At 37.8% G+C, this 16296-nt stretch overlaps 1 protein-coding gene across 7 annotated transcripts in view; it reads left to right on the top strand.

Moving 5' to 3' along the window:
- RIC1 (RIC1 partner of RAB6A GEF complex) overlaps positions 1–16296 on the top strand; it is a 167533-nt gene that overhangs the window by 55177 nt on the left and 96060 nt on the right. For 4 of the 7 annotated variants that reach the window (XM_028117343.2, XM_028117346.2, XM_028117344.2 and 1 more), the window contains exon 3: positions 1910–1945. The exons of 2 other annotated variants lie outside the window; for them this stretch is intronic. In XM_028117343.2, the coding sequence (XP_027973144.1) occupies positions 1910–1945 (36 nt within the window). Of the gene's footprint in view, positions 1–1909; positions 1946–6602; positions 6673–16296 lie in introns of all 7 variants that reach the window. One more of the 7 variants, XM_088018729.1, reaches the window with a different exon arrangement.

The following is a 16296-nucleotide window of genomic DNA, read 5'->3' as shown; positions in this document are numbered from 1 at the left end:
TTCCAGATTTTTTTCTTGTGATTGACTTCTAATTTCATTCCCTTACGGTCAGAAAAGATGCATGATATGATTTCAGTCTTTTAAAATTTATTGAAATTTGTTTTGTGCCGTAACGTGTAATCTGTTCTGGGGAATATACCACATGTGCATGGAAAGAATATGTAATCTGTTGTTTTTGGATAGAACATTCTGAGTATATTTTTTAGGTCCATAGGGTCCAATGTGTTATTCAAAGCCATTGTTTCTGGGTGATCTGTCTGTTGATGTAAGTGGGGTGTTAAAGTCTTCTGCTGTTACTATATTACTATTGATTTCTTCCTTTATGTCTGCTGCTAGTTGATTTACATATTTAGGTGCTCCCACATTGGATGCATAAACAGTTACAATTGTTGCATGCTCCTGTTGGATTGTTCCTTTATCATTTTGTAGTGTCCTTTGTCTCATGTTACAGTCTTAATTTTAAAGTCTGGTTTTTTGGATATATGTATTGGTACCCCAGCTTTCTTTTGGCTTCTGTTTGCATGTAAATGTTTTTCCATCCCTTCCCTTTGAATATGCATGTGTCTTTAGGTCTGTAGAAGTAAGTCTTTAGGCAGCATAAAGATGGGTCTTGCCTTTTTATGCATTCAATCAATGAGTATCTTTTGAATGGAACATTAATCCTTTTACATTTAATTATTGACAGATGACTACTTACTGGCATTTGTTACTTGTTTTATGGTTGTTTTTATAATTCTTCTCTGTTTTTCCCTTGCTCTCTCTTGTGGTTTGATGCCCTCCTTTAGTGATACGCTTTTATTCCTTTCTGTTTTTATGTCTCTGTCACAGGTTTTTGATTTGTGGTTACCATTAGGTTCGTATTTAGCATCTTATGCAGATGACATTCTATATTAAGTTGATGGTCAGTTAGGTTTGAACCCATTCTAAAAGCACTAAAGTTTTACTCCCATGCATGTTTTATATGATTTCATACTTCATACCATTTTATTTTGTGTATTCCCTTGACTGAGTTTTTTTTTTTTTTTTAAAGATTTTATTTATTTATTTGAGAGAGAGAGAGAGAATGAGAGAGAGCACAAGAGGGAAGAGGGTCAGAGGGAGAAGCAGACTCCCCGCTGAGCAGGGAGCCCGATGCGGGACTCGATCCCGGGACTCCAGGATCATGACCTGAGCCGAAGGCAGTCGCTTAACCAACTGAGCCACCCAGGCGCCCCTTGACTGAGTTTTTTGGGGATAATTGATATTACTGCTTTTGTGCTTTAATCTCTGTACAGGTTTTTTTAAGTGATTAATCTACTTTGTTTGTATTTACCTGTGGAATTTCATAATTTTCTTATTGCTGATTATTGCCTTTTCTTTTCACTCAAAGAATTCCCTTTAGTATTTCTTGTAAAGCTGGCTTAATAGTGATGAAGTCCTGTAACTTTTGTTTGTTTGGGAAACTCTCCTATTCTGAGTGATAACCTTTCTGGGTAAGATATTCTCAGTTCCACATTTTATTGTTTTCAGTACTTTTAATATATCATGCCACTCTCTTCTAGCCTGCAAAGTTTCTGCTGAAAAACCAGGGAAATTTTCTGCCCCTTTTTCTATCTCTATTCCTTCTGGGATCCTTATAAATTGCATACTAATATGCTTTATGATGTTGCTGATTTCCCTTTACATATTCTCATTTTTTATTGTTCCTTTTACTTTTTGCTGCTCAGCTGGGTTGATTTCCATTATTCTGGACTCCAGGTCACTGATGGGTTTGTCTGCCTCCTCTAATCTGCTATTTATTCCCTTTAGGGTTTTTTTGTTTTGGTTTGGTTTGTTTTTTGGTAAGCCCTCTAGGGTATTTTTAATTTTTAATTATTGATTCTTCATCTCTGATTGGTTCTTTTTTATATTTTCTGTCCCCTCGTTGAAGGTCGCACAGAGATCCTCCATTGTTTTCTTAAGTACAGTGAGTATGTTTATGACCATCACTTTGAATTCTTTATCAGGCATATTGCTTCTATCCATTTCACATAGCTCTTTTGCTGTAGTTTTGCCCTGTTCTTTCATTTGGGACATACTCTTTTGTGTCCTTATATTGTCTGGGTTTGTTTCTCTGTATTAGGGAAGTCATCTATGTTTCCTTATCTTGATAGTAGTGGCCATAGAAGAAGAGACCTTGTGGTGCCCTGTACCACAGTGTCCTCTATTAACCAGAACCAGAAGGCATTTCACAGGAGTTTTCTTTGTGGGTACACTGGGCAGGATTTGGTCCCTGTGCTGTTAAAGGGCCATTCTGGGGCTGCTGTGGGCTTTTAGTTGGGTGCTGTCTGCTGTCAGACCAGATACCTGTTCTCAGCTCATCTGCTGGGTCCGCAGTCATACCAAACTACAGCATGCTCTCCTTGTGTTGTCCCTGAGAGGCTTTCCTTTGTGGCCAGGGCCTGTAGTCAAACCAGCTCTCTGCCCTAGTCCGTCCGCGGGGGCTGTAATCCCACTGGTGTGTGTGGTTATGTTCCCTTTTCTCCAGAGCAGGCCTCACTTCAGAGTGGCACTGGTCCCTGCTGGATTGTTTGGAGGGCATGTCTTGGCAGGCACTGTGGTGGGCTGGATGGGGCTGGGTGTGTGGTATTAGCAAGGTAGTTGATGAGTGTTCATGCTTGATTACTGCTAGTGTCAGATTATTTAAGCTGGGGTGGGGGTTAGAGAAATGGACCAGCTCTTTAGTTCTTGGGCAAGTCTCCTGAAGATCCCTGTCCCTTCAGCGCATGTTCTGAGATTAGTAAATGCATATGCTTCACATACACTCCAGGCTTTTTTCAAACTGCTGCTGCTGTGCTGTATCTCCTCCAGCTTGTTTGTTATGCTGGCTCTTTAAGGGGGGAACTCAGTTTCCTCTTGCCCTCCACCTTTTCCAGAGCTAAGTCTTCTGATTTTTTAAAGTACCTCGAGTTAAGCTTGCTGGTTTCCATACCAAATGTTTTGGGGACTCTTCTTCCTTGAGCAACTCTTCTCTGCCTGAGGTTCATAGCGTGGGGTCTGCTTCTCTCCCTTCTCCATGCTTGTGGTATCCCTCCCATTTGTGGTTAGTCTCCCCAGGAGTTTGGTTCCCAATGGAGTTTCTGCCTCTCCTACCCTTTTTGATGTGTCCTCAGTATGATTAACTGTGGAAAGTCTGTTCTGCCAGTATGCAGGTGGTTTTCTTCCTTCCCCTCCCCTCCCCTCTTCTTTTTTGAGAGAGAGGGTATGAGCCTGGGTGGGGGTGGGGGGATTAGGGAGAGGGAAAGAGAGAATACCAAGCAGGCTCTACGCCCAGTGCAGAGCTGAAAGGGGGCTCAGTCCCACGACCCTGAGATCATGACCTAAGTGAAAATCAAGAGTTGGGCCCTTAATTGAGCCACCTAGGCACCCTCAGGTTGTTTTCTGAGTTAGTTTCACTAATGTGGCTGTTATCTAGGTCTGTCTTTCATTACATGAATTTTAAATTTCACTGTCCCTAAGTAATGTTGGAGTATGAAAATGTTAACTTTATTTAGATCATTTCTATGGCTGGTTTCAAGCTGCAGTAGCTGAGTCAAGTGGTCCTGACAGCAACCATATGTGGCGCTCTATCTCTTTTCTGCTCAGTGCACTCACTGTAAGAGTAACACGTTTATAGATCAGATGTTTCAAGTGCACACATACTGCCGTACCATAACATTCTGTGTAATGTTTATTACTAGTGCATACCTATCATGTCAAAAGAACAAAAGAATAGGTTTTGAATATCATGCTTCTAAAATACATTGGAATATAGATTAATTTATTATTGGATTGGATGGGAAATTGTCTTAATTATGCAGTGACCCTATAGCAGAGCCAAAAGAATACAATAAAAGTTGACATTATCCAACTTAGTATTTATCTCAGTATTCCCATCTCACTGAAATTAATAGAAAAATTAGAATATTTAAAGCAGAATATTTTCACAAAAAATGAAAATGAAGGTACAACCAAAGTAAGTTTAGCTGTTTTTTGATGACTTGAGGAGTATTACAGTACTGCTTAGTTTATTTGAATAGTCAGTGTAAAGTGTGAAATGACTGAGAATTACTCCCTGTGAAAAACATGTATGGGAGGTGAAAAGATTTTAAAGAAGTTGAGAAAACACTAATCAGTACAACCTGAAGCAGAGTCCACTAAAGTGTGTTTTAACTGATAGTGACAAAAATACACGCGGAGCAGAGAAAGGCTTAGTTGGACGGTTTACAAAGCTAGTGCACATGGAAGTGTTGAACACCTATGGCCATTTTAAGTTGTTAGAAATAGAAGCTGGAGATCCTGACTTGCCCAATTCCATGGGTGTTTAATGTCTTAGCAGTCAGTGGTAAAGGTTTATTGTTGATTTTTTTTTTTTTTTTATGTTGGGGCTCATTTTGAAATTTTTTGAACTTGAAGAACCACCTCAGCCACTTACCAGACACTGAATGATCTGGCAAATGATAACTTTGCTGCAGACTTGGTAATGCTTGCACATGAATTCAGTCAAAACAGTGTTTAAATGTGAGATTTATATGTGGTCAAGTCATTTTGGTGACAACTACTGTTGTTTGAATCACAGGTAATGCCACGCTGCTTTTTCTGTTTCCCCTGCTGTCAAAAATTGAACAGTAAGATCTGTATTTCCAACAAAAATTAGCAGTAGATATATTTTCTGAGCTCACCCAATTCCAGTAGCATATTTCAGAACTTGATGCAATTGCAAAGGAGATGTCTATATTTCATAATCCATTTAATTGTGCAAATGAGGAGTGCTTTCATCCAGCTTTCAGTTGGAAGTGATTAATCTACCACATAATGACATGTTAAAAAGCAAGAAGGAGAAGAATCTGGTGGACTTTTGTATACTTACCTACAAGTTGATGATTATATTCAGTTAAAATCATTTGCTCATGGATTCGTATCAGTATTTGGCACTACTTATGTGAAAAGACATTTCAAATAGAGTATGTAAGATCTCATTACAGGCCAGCATTAAGGTGAGAGGGAACACTAACTTTAAACCCCAGTTAAGCAAAAATGTTACCCCATAAAAAGAATTTCATTCTCTTTAGTGGATAAGTATTACAAAGAAAATTGTGCTCAGTTTTCATTACCATTATATTTAGAATTTTTTAGCAGTAAAATTTATGAGATTTTGTTTTCTCTCTGTATTAACTATTCCCTTTTATTTTTCTGTATATATGATGCTTTGATATCTTGAGGCCTTGTGGACCCTGGAGAGGCTGTCCTTCCCAAGGCCAGGCAATTTCTAGAGATAGTAATAAGGATTCACCTATTAGTGTGCCTTTCATATGCAGACCAAGCAATACATAGCCTGTACCCCCAAACATCATCATTATGGAGCTCTTACACTCTGGGCCACTGTTCCCCTGCCCTCATTACCCCCGGGCCAGGAGCAGATAACCAGAGACAGCCCCTATATCCTAGTAAAGAGAAAATAGTCTGTTAGCTTTGTTTTTAGAGCAGAAATAATTTCACATTAATTTATTAATCTTTTGCACTGTACTAAGTATTAAGAAAACAAAGAAGTTAGAAGAAATTATTCTGGTCTTCAATTTGTAGAGATAAAATACATATACAAAAGAGACAATAAAACCACCTACTTTTTTGGCTGTTGAGAATCTAGTTTTTATTTCACAGTTATTGTTTATAGCTTTTTTCCCCTTAAGATTTTATTTTTAAGTAATCTCTACACCCGGTGTGGGGCTCGAACTCACAACCCCAAGATCAAGAGTTGCATACACCACTGACTGAGCCAGCCAGGCGCCTGTTTTATAGTCTTTATCTACAACTTTGTGGAGATGTCATGATGAATATAATTTTAACTATTATAGGGTGGCTTGTATTAAATATACTTAGTAAATCCTAACCTGATCCAAGTGATTTATCATCTCTATTTGTATAATTTAAGACATGAATTAATGTTTTAGCTCATGAATTTTAAAATACATAAAGGATCATAAGTGGAGTTTATGAAAAATAAACTTTAATTTTTAGAGTATTTTTAGGTTCACAGCAAAACTGAGGGGAAAGCATAGAGATTTTCTTTATATCTCTTCGAAGCCCCACCACATGCATAACCTTCTCTATTATCAACATCCCTGGTACATTTGTTACAACTGATGAACCTACATTCACACACCATTATCACCTAGAATCCACAGTGTACATTATGGTGCACTCTTGTTCTATGGGTTTGGACAAATATAATGACATATCCACCAGTGTAGATACAGAGTAGTTTCATTGCTTCAAAAATCCCCTGCTCTACCTGTAATCCCTTTTCCAGTAACTTTTTGCAAGTACGGATCTTTTTCGTCTTCCTAATTTTGCCTTTTCCAGAATGTCCTGTAGTTGGATTCATACAGTATGTAGCCTTTTCAGATTGGCTTCTTTCACTTGGTAATATGCATTTAAGGTTCCTCCATGGCTTCATGGCGTGATAGGTGATTTCTTTTTAGCACTGAATATGTTATTGTTTGGATGTACCACAGTTTTTGTATCCATTGACCTACTGAAGAACATCTTGGTTGCATCCAAGTTTTGGCAGTTATGAATAAGCAGCTGTAAACATCTGTTTGCAGGTTTTTGTGTGGATATACATTTTCGGCTCCTTTGGGTAAATACCAAGAAGTGCGTTTGCTGGATTGTATGGTAAGATTATGTTTAGTTTTGAAAGATACTGCCAAATTGTCTTACATGGTGGCCTTACCGTTTTGTACTCCAATCTGCAATGAGTGAGAGTCCCTCTTACTCCACATCTTTATCAGCATTAGGTGTTATTAAATGTTTTGGATTTTGGCTATTCTAATAGGCCTATGATGATATTTCATTGTTTTAATTTGCTTTTTCCTGATTGATGTTATGATGTGGAGCATCTTTTCATATGCTTATTTGCCATCTGTGTATTTTGATGAGGTGTCTGTTAAAGGTGTTTGGTCCAGTTTTTAATTGAGTGGTTTTCTTATTCTTGAACTTCTTGAGTTCTTTATTTTGGATACCAGTCCTTTCTCATGTATATCTTTTGTAAGTACTTTCTTCCAGTTTGTGGCTTGTCTTTCTGTTCTTTGGACTGGTTTTTGGTAGAGCACACATTTTTAACTTTAATGAAGTCTAGCTTATCTCTTCTTTCTTGTGTATCATTCCTTTGGTGTTGTATCTAAATGTTATTCCCAAACCCAAGGTCATCTAGATTTTCTGTTATCTTCTAGGAGTTTTATAGTTTTAAGAATTGGATTTTTTTAAAGTTTTAATTTTTTTTTTTTTTTAAGATTTTATTTGTCTGAGGGGAGAGAGAGCGAGAGAACATGCACAGGCAGGGGGAGCAGGCTCCCCAATGAGCAGGGAGCCTGATGTGCAGCTCGATCCCAGGACCCTGGGATCATGACCTGAGCTGAAGTCAGATGCTTAAGTGACTGAGCCACCCAGGCGTCCTTAAAGTTTTAATTTTTAAGTTATAAGGGTGATACATGTCTGATGAAGAAACCTGAGAAACACAAGAAAAGAATCACCAATAATTCCGCTTTTCACAGATAATCGTTAATTTTTATTTATATCCGTATATCTTTTTATGGATATTTGCAGATACTCATACTTAATAGCACTTAGAATTTGAAAGCTATTGAAGTCTATTTATCTTTAGTATATGTGCTGCTGAAGCGAGCACAAGTCTATTTATCTTTAAATGCAAAGTGATATTTCTGTAAGTGACTGCTAATGTCACTTATTGATGAGCGTATTTAATAAATCTGTAAGTTTCATAAATGGAGGATTGTCTAAGATATTCTTTATACAAAGCAGTCATATAGTTTTGTAATCTGCTTTTTTGACATACTATATCATGAACATTGTCTCGCTTCAGCATTTTTCTATAACGTGATTTTGAATGTCTGCAAAGGATTGTAACTTACAGATGAGTGGATTTTTAAGTTGATGAATAGGTATAAGACACTTCATAATTTACACCCAAAACTGGGATCTTAATTTACACATTGCTTGTAATTTGATTTTTTTTCACTTAGTATATTATGATTGTTCTTCCAGGTTAATATATATACTTCTAACTTATTAAGTTTAGTATTTGTATAATATTTCACAGTATGGAAGTTTCTTATTTACTTTACCATTCTTTTTTGATGGACTTTTGGCAACTACAAGCAGCGCTACAGTAAACATTATTGTACATACATCCTTTTTGTATTGGTACCTTTATTTCTTTAGGGCAATTTCTCCTATGTAGTAGTAGTCAAAGGATATATCTTTATTCTTTTTAATAAATGTTGCCAAGTTATTTTTCAGCAAAATTGTATCCATTCCAGAGTTACTCCTAAGTGTTCATAAGATTCCTGTTTTCCTGCATTTATGTCTAAACTAGATTGATGAAACATGGTCTTGTCATCTAATTCGATTTGTTTCATTGCTAGTGAGGTTCATCATCTCTTGATGTATGAATTGGCCCTTTGCAGGGCCTGTGTTTGTCCATTTTTTTAACCTAGAATATTCCATGTCAGTTTGCTTGTTCTCTTCACTGTAGCTCCAGGTTCCAAGAGGGTTTTTTCTGCACCTGGTAGGCATTCATACATTAAATGAAATAAATAGTATCTGAACATTCCACTCTTTAACCACATTAAAGGATATCCTGTCTAGCTGTAGGATTCTTAGATTTGGGGTTCTTTTTTTCTAGCCATGAGCTATTGTTTCAATGTCTTCTGGTTTCTAGTGTTACTGGTGAGAAATCTAGTGATAATCTATTCTCCCTCCTTTGTAGGCAACCTCATCATCTTTTTCTCTGTATGATTAAAATTCAGTTATTTCTGTTTGTTATCTGTAGATATATATCATTTTCCATTAAACTGTCTCCCTCTGTCCCCCTCCCCTCCACCTTCATATTAAACCTGAATCTCAGTTGTAGTGTTTCTACAGCTAGGGAAATTTTCTTTTATTACTCTCTAAATAAATATCAATTTGAGTTTGTTCTTCACGCCTCTTATCTTTCAGTGGTGATTTTATCTCTTCATGTTTTGTATCATGAAAGTGTTTCCCTGTGATCTTCTGGAGTAAAAGGTTCAGCTCCCATAAAGGATTATTCTTTATATTTGTCTGATTTTCCTAGTAGGAAATGTTTAGCTCTGAAAAGTCTTGTTTATGTTCTCATAGTACCTCCTGAGAGCCCTTAATTTTTACCCCATAGTTTGCTTGCATTCTTCTCTCTCATCTGTGTGGCTTATTAGTAGGATCCATATATTTTAGCTGTTTCATTTGTTACAGAGCTTATTGTATAAATGGTACTTTCTTTCTTGTGTTCCATCAGCCACCCATAGAGGTCAGGCTTTCATATGGGTCTCTCTGACAATGGCCACCGGCAGATGTTGGCTAAAACGGCAGTTTGCAGAGGCAGACAAGCTTATAAACTCTTGTCCTCCGTCGAGGCTTAAGATGAGTCTCCTCTACTCTCAGATGGTCTCTGGGTGTGGGGGAAAAGCTAATGGCTTTTCGAGACCAGGAGGTGTGGGAGCAGTTCAGTTCACCATTGCAGCCTCTACTCTAAGCCTCTTGAAGTCATTAGGGTTATGTGGACTGTGCTGTGTCCACTTCCAGGATCAGTCACATTCAGCCTTTTCAGGGGAGTAACCATGGGGTTCTGCTTTTTAAGTTACTTAGAGAACTTTGAAATCCCAGGTCTTTGCCCAGTGCCTCAAGGAGTAAAGCATAGCAAAGCTTTCCCTCTGCCCGGTCCCTTAGCATGTATTCTCTCCCACAAGAACTCAAGAGATCTTGGTGACCTGGACATCTCCAGACTCATCCAACACACGCTTTGGCAATTGTACTCTGAAAAGAGGAAGAGAGATTAAGAATGTGGGCTCAGTCTTTCTATCTTAACAGGATCCAGAAGTTAAACCATTTCTATTGTCCAACTTTTTTGTTTGCCTCTGCCTGCAAAAGAGATTAATTTTCTCTTCTTCTTCTTCTTCTTTTTTTTTTTTTAAGACAGGGAGAGCTGGGGGGAGGAGGGGCAGAGGGGGAGAGAGAGAGAATATCAGGCAGGCTCCACGCTGGGCCACCCAGGTGCCCCTTAATTTTCATTTCTTACATTGTAATGTAGGCTGAAACAGATGGAGAGCCATCAGTCATATGGTACTAGTTTAGAAAGGCCACTGATATTTTTGTAATCTGTTCAGTAAGGCAGTCACTCTTCTTTGCAAATAACCATTTATACTAAAAGATAATCTATCAAGGTGCATTTGAAAATAATGTTAGGGGCGCATGGGTGTCTTAAGTTGGTTAAGCATTTGACTCTTGATTTTGGCTCAGGTCATGATCTCAGGGTTGTGGGATTGAGCCCCCTCCTCGGCCTCCACGCTCAACAGAGAGCCTGCTTGAGATTCTCCCCCTCTCCCTCTGCCCCTCCCCCTGCGTGCGTGCCTGCGTGCGTTCTCAAGTTTTTTTTTTTTTTAAAGATTTTATTTATTTATTTGACAGAGACACAGCGAGAGAAGGAACACAAGCAGGGGGAGTGGGAGAGGGAGAAGCAGGCTTCCCGCTGAGCAGGGAGCCCGATGTGGGACTCGATCCCAGGACTCTGGGATCATGACCCGAGCCGAAGGCAGACGCTTAATGACTGAGCCACCCAGGCGCCCCCCTCTCTCAAATTTTTAAAAAAATGTTAAAGGATTGTATGCTATCATGGAATGGGTATTGGGTAGGTGAACTTTCTAGTAACCAGACTTTGATTGGATTCTGAAGCTTTACTGGTTTTGATGGTCCTTTTCCTCAAATGCATTACCCATTTTCTTAGCCTCTTAACATGAAATACATTGATGATAAATTAACTATTGAAGATTCAGAGTTCTTATGGTAGCAGATTTTGGGTGTGTCTAATATGCGCTAGGCACTATTGTAAATGCTTTATGTGTATTAAAATTAATTCTTCATAACAGTGCTCTAAAGGTAGATTATTTTTCCCCATCATATAGTTGAGGTAACTAAGAAAGATTAAGTAACCTGCCCAAGATTACAGAGATACTGTGTACCTAAGATCATATGCAGCCTGGTTCTAGAGTTCCAAAGTCTTAATTCTGCTTTACTGCCTTTCACTGTTAGCCTGGTTGTTTAATCCTACTAGCTATTGTGGAATGAAGCTGAACCTAGGAGATACTTTGAAACTTGCTTTTACAAAATGTCCTTGATAGAAGGTGTAGGGAAGGATATACAATTGCATGATCTGTAGAGCAATATGACATAACTCTCTGCAAATTAAGTCAGGACCAAAGCAGCCACCCTGTGTACTTTCTTTACTGCCTGACCTTCCCCACTCAAGTATTCTCATTGTGTGCTTTCACTCATCAGTTAGTACAAAATTCTATTTCTGTATCACCAACAGAACCATAGTCATCTCCTTATCAGCTGGTACCTTAAAAAGAAATCTCACTGACTGTTTTTTAATGGGGTGTGGGAGAGAAAATCCCTTACCATTTTAAGAATTGGTATATAGTGTTTTGGGGGAGAGTGTTTTCTCTGAATTTCAGAAGTAGAATGCCATTTTTGTAGACATGATTTCAGGCCATAATTATCCCTAAAATTTTCCTCAGTTTTAGACAGTAGATAGCCAGGCACAAGGAGCATTAAAATGAATTTTAAGTACTGTCTCATTTTTAGGACTCTGACAGATAGTAGCCCAATGTCTTTTAGGCATATGTGTAAGTATTTTTATTGCAGTTTTACTTATAATAGGAAAAAACACTGTGAGTCCTTTGATTCTGCATTCCCATCTGATCACCAGTGTAAGTGCCAAGTCCTGTCTCTAGTTTACTGCCATGCTCTTCTGTTCTTCTCACTGCCATAACCTCAGTGCAGGTCTTCTTGTATCTTTTCTAGATTGCCTATGGCTAAAAACTTTTAGCTCTTCTTTTTTCTCCACTCAAAGTGCATCTTATGTATAGCTATTTCTAAATCAGAGCTCTTATTCCCAAACCTTTCAGTGGCTTCCCTTTGCATTCAAAGTGTGTTCCAAACGCTTAGCCTAGTACTCAGGACCTCCTGTGATCTGGCCCCAACCTGCCATTCCAAGTCTATTTTCTCCTGCTACCTTGACTATTCCTCTCACACCTAGCTAAATGGAAGTGTATAGCAACCTGAAAGTGAGTGTAACATGAATTAGAATGTAACTTATTTGTGAATAAGGGAAAGACAGTTTAATTTAGAATTCCTGTTGTGTTGTTGTGATTTTTTTTTTCCCTTCCAGCATGTGACTGTATTGAGTCACCAGATTAACACCTGAAAGCGCAGTATAGCAGGTTGCAGAGGTGCACAGTCCTGTACACAGTCCCTGTTCATCTCATTTTTTCCCTTTCATTTTGGTTTGACCAGACTCTGTTTTGGAAGTGATTATTGTGCAATTCTCCTAGATATCTCTGAATTTTGTTTTCATTTCCATAACTTGATGTTCTTAGCCTTTCTTTAAATTACACTATTTTTGTTAGGATTATTGTTCATATGTAATGTTTATTGAACCATTATCTCAAATTTTGGTTTAAAACAACCATTTGTTTACTCTTATTCTGTGACTTGCTCTGGGTTTGGTCAAGAAGTTCTCCTGGTCTCACCTGTAGTCCCCCTGGTGCTTAATGATCCAGATGCTTTCAGTCCCTGTCTGCTAGTTGGTGGGAGATGTCCACCTTGATTTTCTTTGTGACCCCTTATTCTCCAGTATGCTAGATGAGGCTTTGTATGTGATGGTGGAAGCTTTTCCAGAGAGCAAAAGGTGCTGCTACAAGTCCAACCATCACTTTCATTTCTTTTTCCAAATTTGCTTTATTGAGGTACAATTGATACAGTAAATACATGTTTTAAGTGTACAGTTTGATAACATTTGAAACCATGACTACAGTCAAGATAGTGATGAACTATCCATCATTCCTACACGTTTCTTTGTACCCACCCCCACCCCCGCCCGATCCACCTCCCTTCAACCACTCATTTGCTTTCTGTCACTACAGATTAGTATTCTATCTTACTGATGTACTGCAACTGGTTTGACCATTCATCTCTTGGTGGGCTTTTGAGTTGTTGTTTTCAGTTTTTGCTTATTCCAAGCAAAATGCTTATGAGCATTCATATACATAAGATGTTTATATGGACATATATTTCCTTTTATGTTGGGTTAGTACTCAAGAGTGAAACAGCTAAATCATGAGGTAAGTGAATGTTAAACTTTCTAAGGAAATGCCAAGCTTTTTTCTGAAGTAGTTGTATTATTTTATATTCTTACCAGCAGTGCATGAGAGTTCTCTTTCCCCTTTGCCAACATATGGTATGGTATGATTTTTTAATTTAGCCATTCTGATGGATGTATAGTTGTATCTCATTATAGTTTTAATTTGTATTTCTCTAATGAAAAATGATTTTGAACATCTTTTTGTTTATTTGCCTTGTTTGTATATCTTTTGTGGTAAAGTGTGTGCTCAGATCATTTGGTCATTTTATTCATTGGGTTCTTTGCTTTCTTATTGTCAGAGTCCTAGAGTTCTTAATGTATTTTGGATATAAGTTCTGTCTTACATATATACTTTATAAAGAATTTCTCCTAAGAGGTGACTTCTCTTTTCATTCTCCTGACATTGTTTTTTGAATGAAGTACTTAATTTTGATGAAGTCCAATTCATCGGTTTATTTTATGCTTCATATTTTTTTATATCTTCTTCTAGAAATTTTCGTATGTATGTTTTTAAGATTTATTTGTTTTTAGAGAGAGAGGGGCAGAGGGAGAGGGAGAGAGAGAATGCCAAGCATCTCTGCTGAGTACAAAGCGCAAAGTGGGGCTTGGTCCCATGAGCGTAAGATCATGACCTGAGCTGAAATTGAGTCAGACACCTAACCACTAAGCTGCCCAGGCCCCCCATCTTGTAGAGGTTTTATTATTTAGGTTTTTATATTTAGGTCTGTGATATATTTTGAGTTAATTTTTGCATATGTTGCAAGGTATGGATCCAAGTTCAATTTTGGCAGTTTGTTGAAAAGGTTATTGCTTCTACACTATAGTTCTTTGCATCTTTGTAAAAAGTCAGTTATCCACATACATCTGTGTTTTTGTCTGTATTTGCTTCTATGATGTGTTTATTTGCCTGTCTTTATGTTAATACAGTGTCGTTTTGATTAGCTTTGTAATAATTTTGAAATCACAGTGTTAGTTTTCCAATTTGTTTTCAAAGTAGCTTTCACTGTTGTAGGATGTTTTATTTCCATATGAATTTTAGAATAACCTTGCTAGTTTTTTTAATTTTTTTAATTTTTTTATTTTTTTAAAGATTTTATTTATTTGACAGAGAGACAGCGAGAGAGGGAACACAAGCAGGGGGAGTGGGAGAGGGAGAAGCAGGCTTCCCGCCAAGCAGGGAGCCCGATGCGGGGCTCGATCCCAGGACCCTGGGATCATGACCTGAGCCGAAGGCAGAGGCTTAACGACTGAGCCACCCAGGCACCCCAGACCTTGCTAGTTTTTTTAAACAGGGTTTCTTTTTTGTTTGTTTGTTTTTAAGATTTTATTCATTCCAGAGAGGGAAAGAGAGCGGGGGGTGGGGGGGGGCAGAGGAAGAGTGACAGACTATGCGCTGAGCATGGAGCATGACACGGGGCTCGATCCCAGGACCCCGAGATCATGACCTGAGTGAAACCAAGGGTCGCTTAACTAACTGAGCCACCCAGGTGCCCTAACCTTGTCAGTTTTGATGAAAGTGCCTGCTGAGATTTTGATTGAGATTGTGTTGAATCTGTAGATCCATTTGAGGAGAGTTATCATCTTAGCATTATTGAACCTTTTGACCTATTAACAAGATAAATCTCTTCATTTATTTAGATATTTTTAACTTGTGTTTTATTATCAGTGTACACCTATTTCATATCTTTTGCTAGATTTCTTCTTAAGTAGTTCCTATTTTTGATTCTATTGAAAACAACGTTAATTTTCTGGTTGTTCTTTATGTATATAGAAATGCAGTTGATGTTTCTGTATTGATCTGGTGTATTGCAGTCAATGCTAAACTCTGGTACATTTTTGGTAGAGTCCATCAGATTTTCTGCATAGATGACGATGGCAAAGGATAGTTTTCATTTTTCCTTTTTAACTTAGATACCTTTTATTTCTTTTTCATGCCTGATTTTACTGATTATCTTGTCCAGTACAATGTTGAACAGAAGAAAAGCATTCGGTCTTTCACTATTAAGAATGATGTTCTAGGTGTTTTGCAGATCCCCTTTATCAGGTTGTGGAAGTTTTTCCTCTCTTGTTAATTTGCTGATAGTTTTTAATCAGGAATGCTTTATAGGATGTTCAGTGCTTTTTCTGCATTTATTGAGACCCTCATATTTTTCTTTTTTGATTTATTAATATGGTGAAATACATTTATTGATTTTTTTAATGTTAAACCAACCCTGCATTTCTTAATAAACCCCTTTTACTTATGTATTTTCCTGATAATATATTATTAAATTTTCTGTGATAAAATTTTGTTTAGAAGTTTTATATCTGTGTTGATAAGAGGTGCTGGTCTGTAGTTCATTTTCTTTAAGATTTTTATTTATTGAGAGAGAGAGAGAGAATGGTAGAGACAGAGCATGAGAGGGAAGAAGGTCAGAGGGAGAAGCAGACTCCCCGCTGAGCAGGGAGCCCAATGCGGGACTCGATCCCGGGACTCCAGGATCATGACCTGAGCCGAAGGCAGTCGCTTAACCAACTGAGCCACCCAGGCACCCTGTAGTTCATTTTCTTATAATGTTTTTGGCTTTGGTTTGAGGGTAATGCTAGCCTCATAAAAGATGGAAAGTGTCCCCTCCTCTATGGTTTTCTGGAAGAATTTGTGTTGAATTCATATTTCTTTTTTAAATATTTGGTAGAATTACCAGTGATACCATCTGAGCATAGAGTTTTCTTGTGGAAAGGATTTTAGTTGAAATTTAAGTTTCTTGAATAGACACAGTAGGCTTTTAAGCTACTTGGATTGGCAGTTTCTGTCTTTCAAGGAATTTGTCCTTTTCATTCAAGTTGTAAACTTTTTGTCATGGTTATTCATTATACTCACTCATTATTCTTTTAATACCTCTAGAATCTGTAGTGATGTCACCTCTCTCATTTCTGATAGTGGTTATCCCCTCCCCCTGCCCCCCAGCCAATTTGAGTAGAGGTGTATCAATTTTAATGATATTACTTAAAAAAACAAAAATAAAAACCAGAATTTGGTTTCACTGGTTTTATTTTTGTTTTGTATTTCATTGATTTCCACTCTG

Source organism: Eumetopias jubatus, unplaced genomic scaffold, assembly GCF_037043125.1.
Source record: "Eumetopias jubatus isolate StellerSeaLion01/CBP00866 unplaced genomic scaffold, mEumJub1_p1.0 scaffold_15, whole genome shotgun sequence".
Lineage (NCBI taxonomy): Eukaryota > Metazoa > Chordata > Mammalia > Carnivora > Otariidae > Eumetopias > Eumetopias jubatus.
This window is presented reverse-complemented; position numbering and strand designations above follow the sequence as displayed.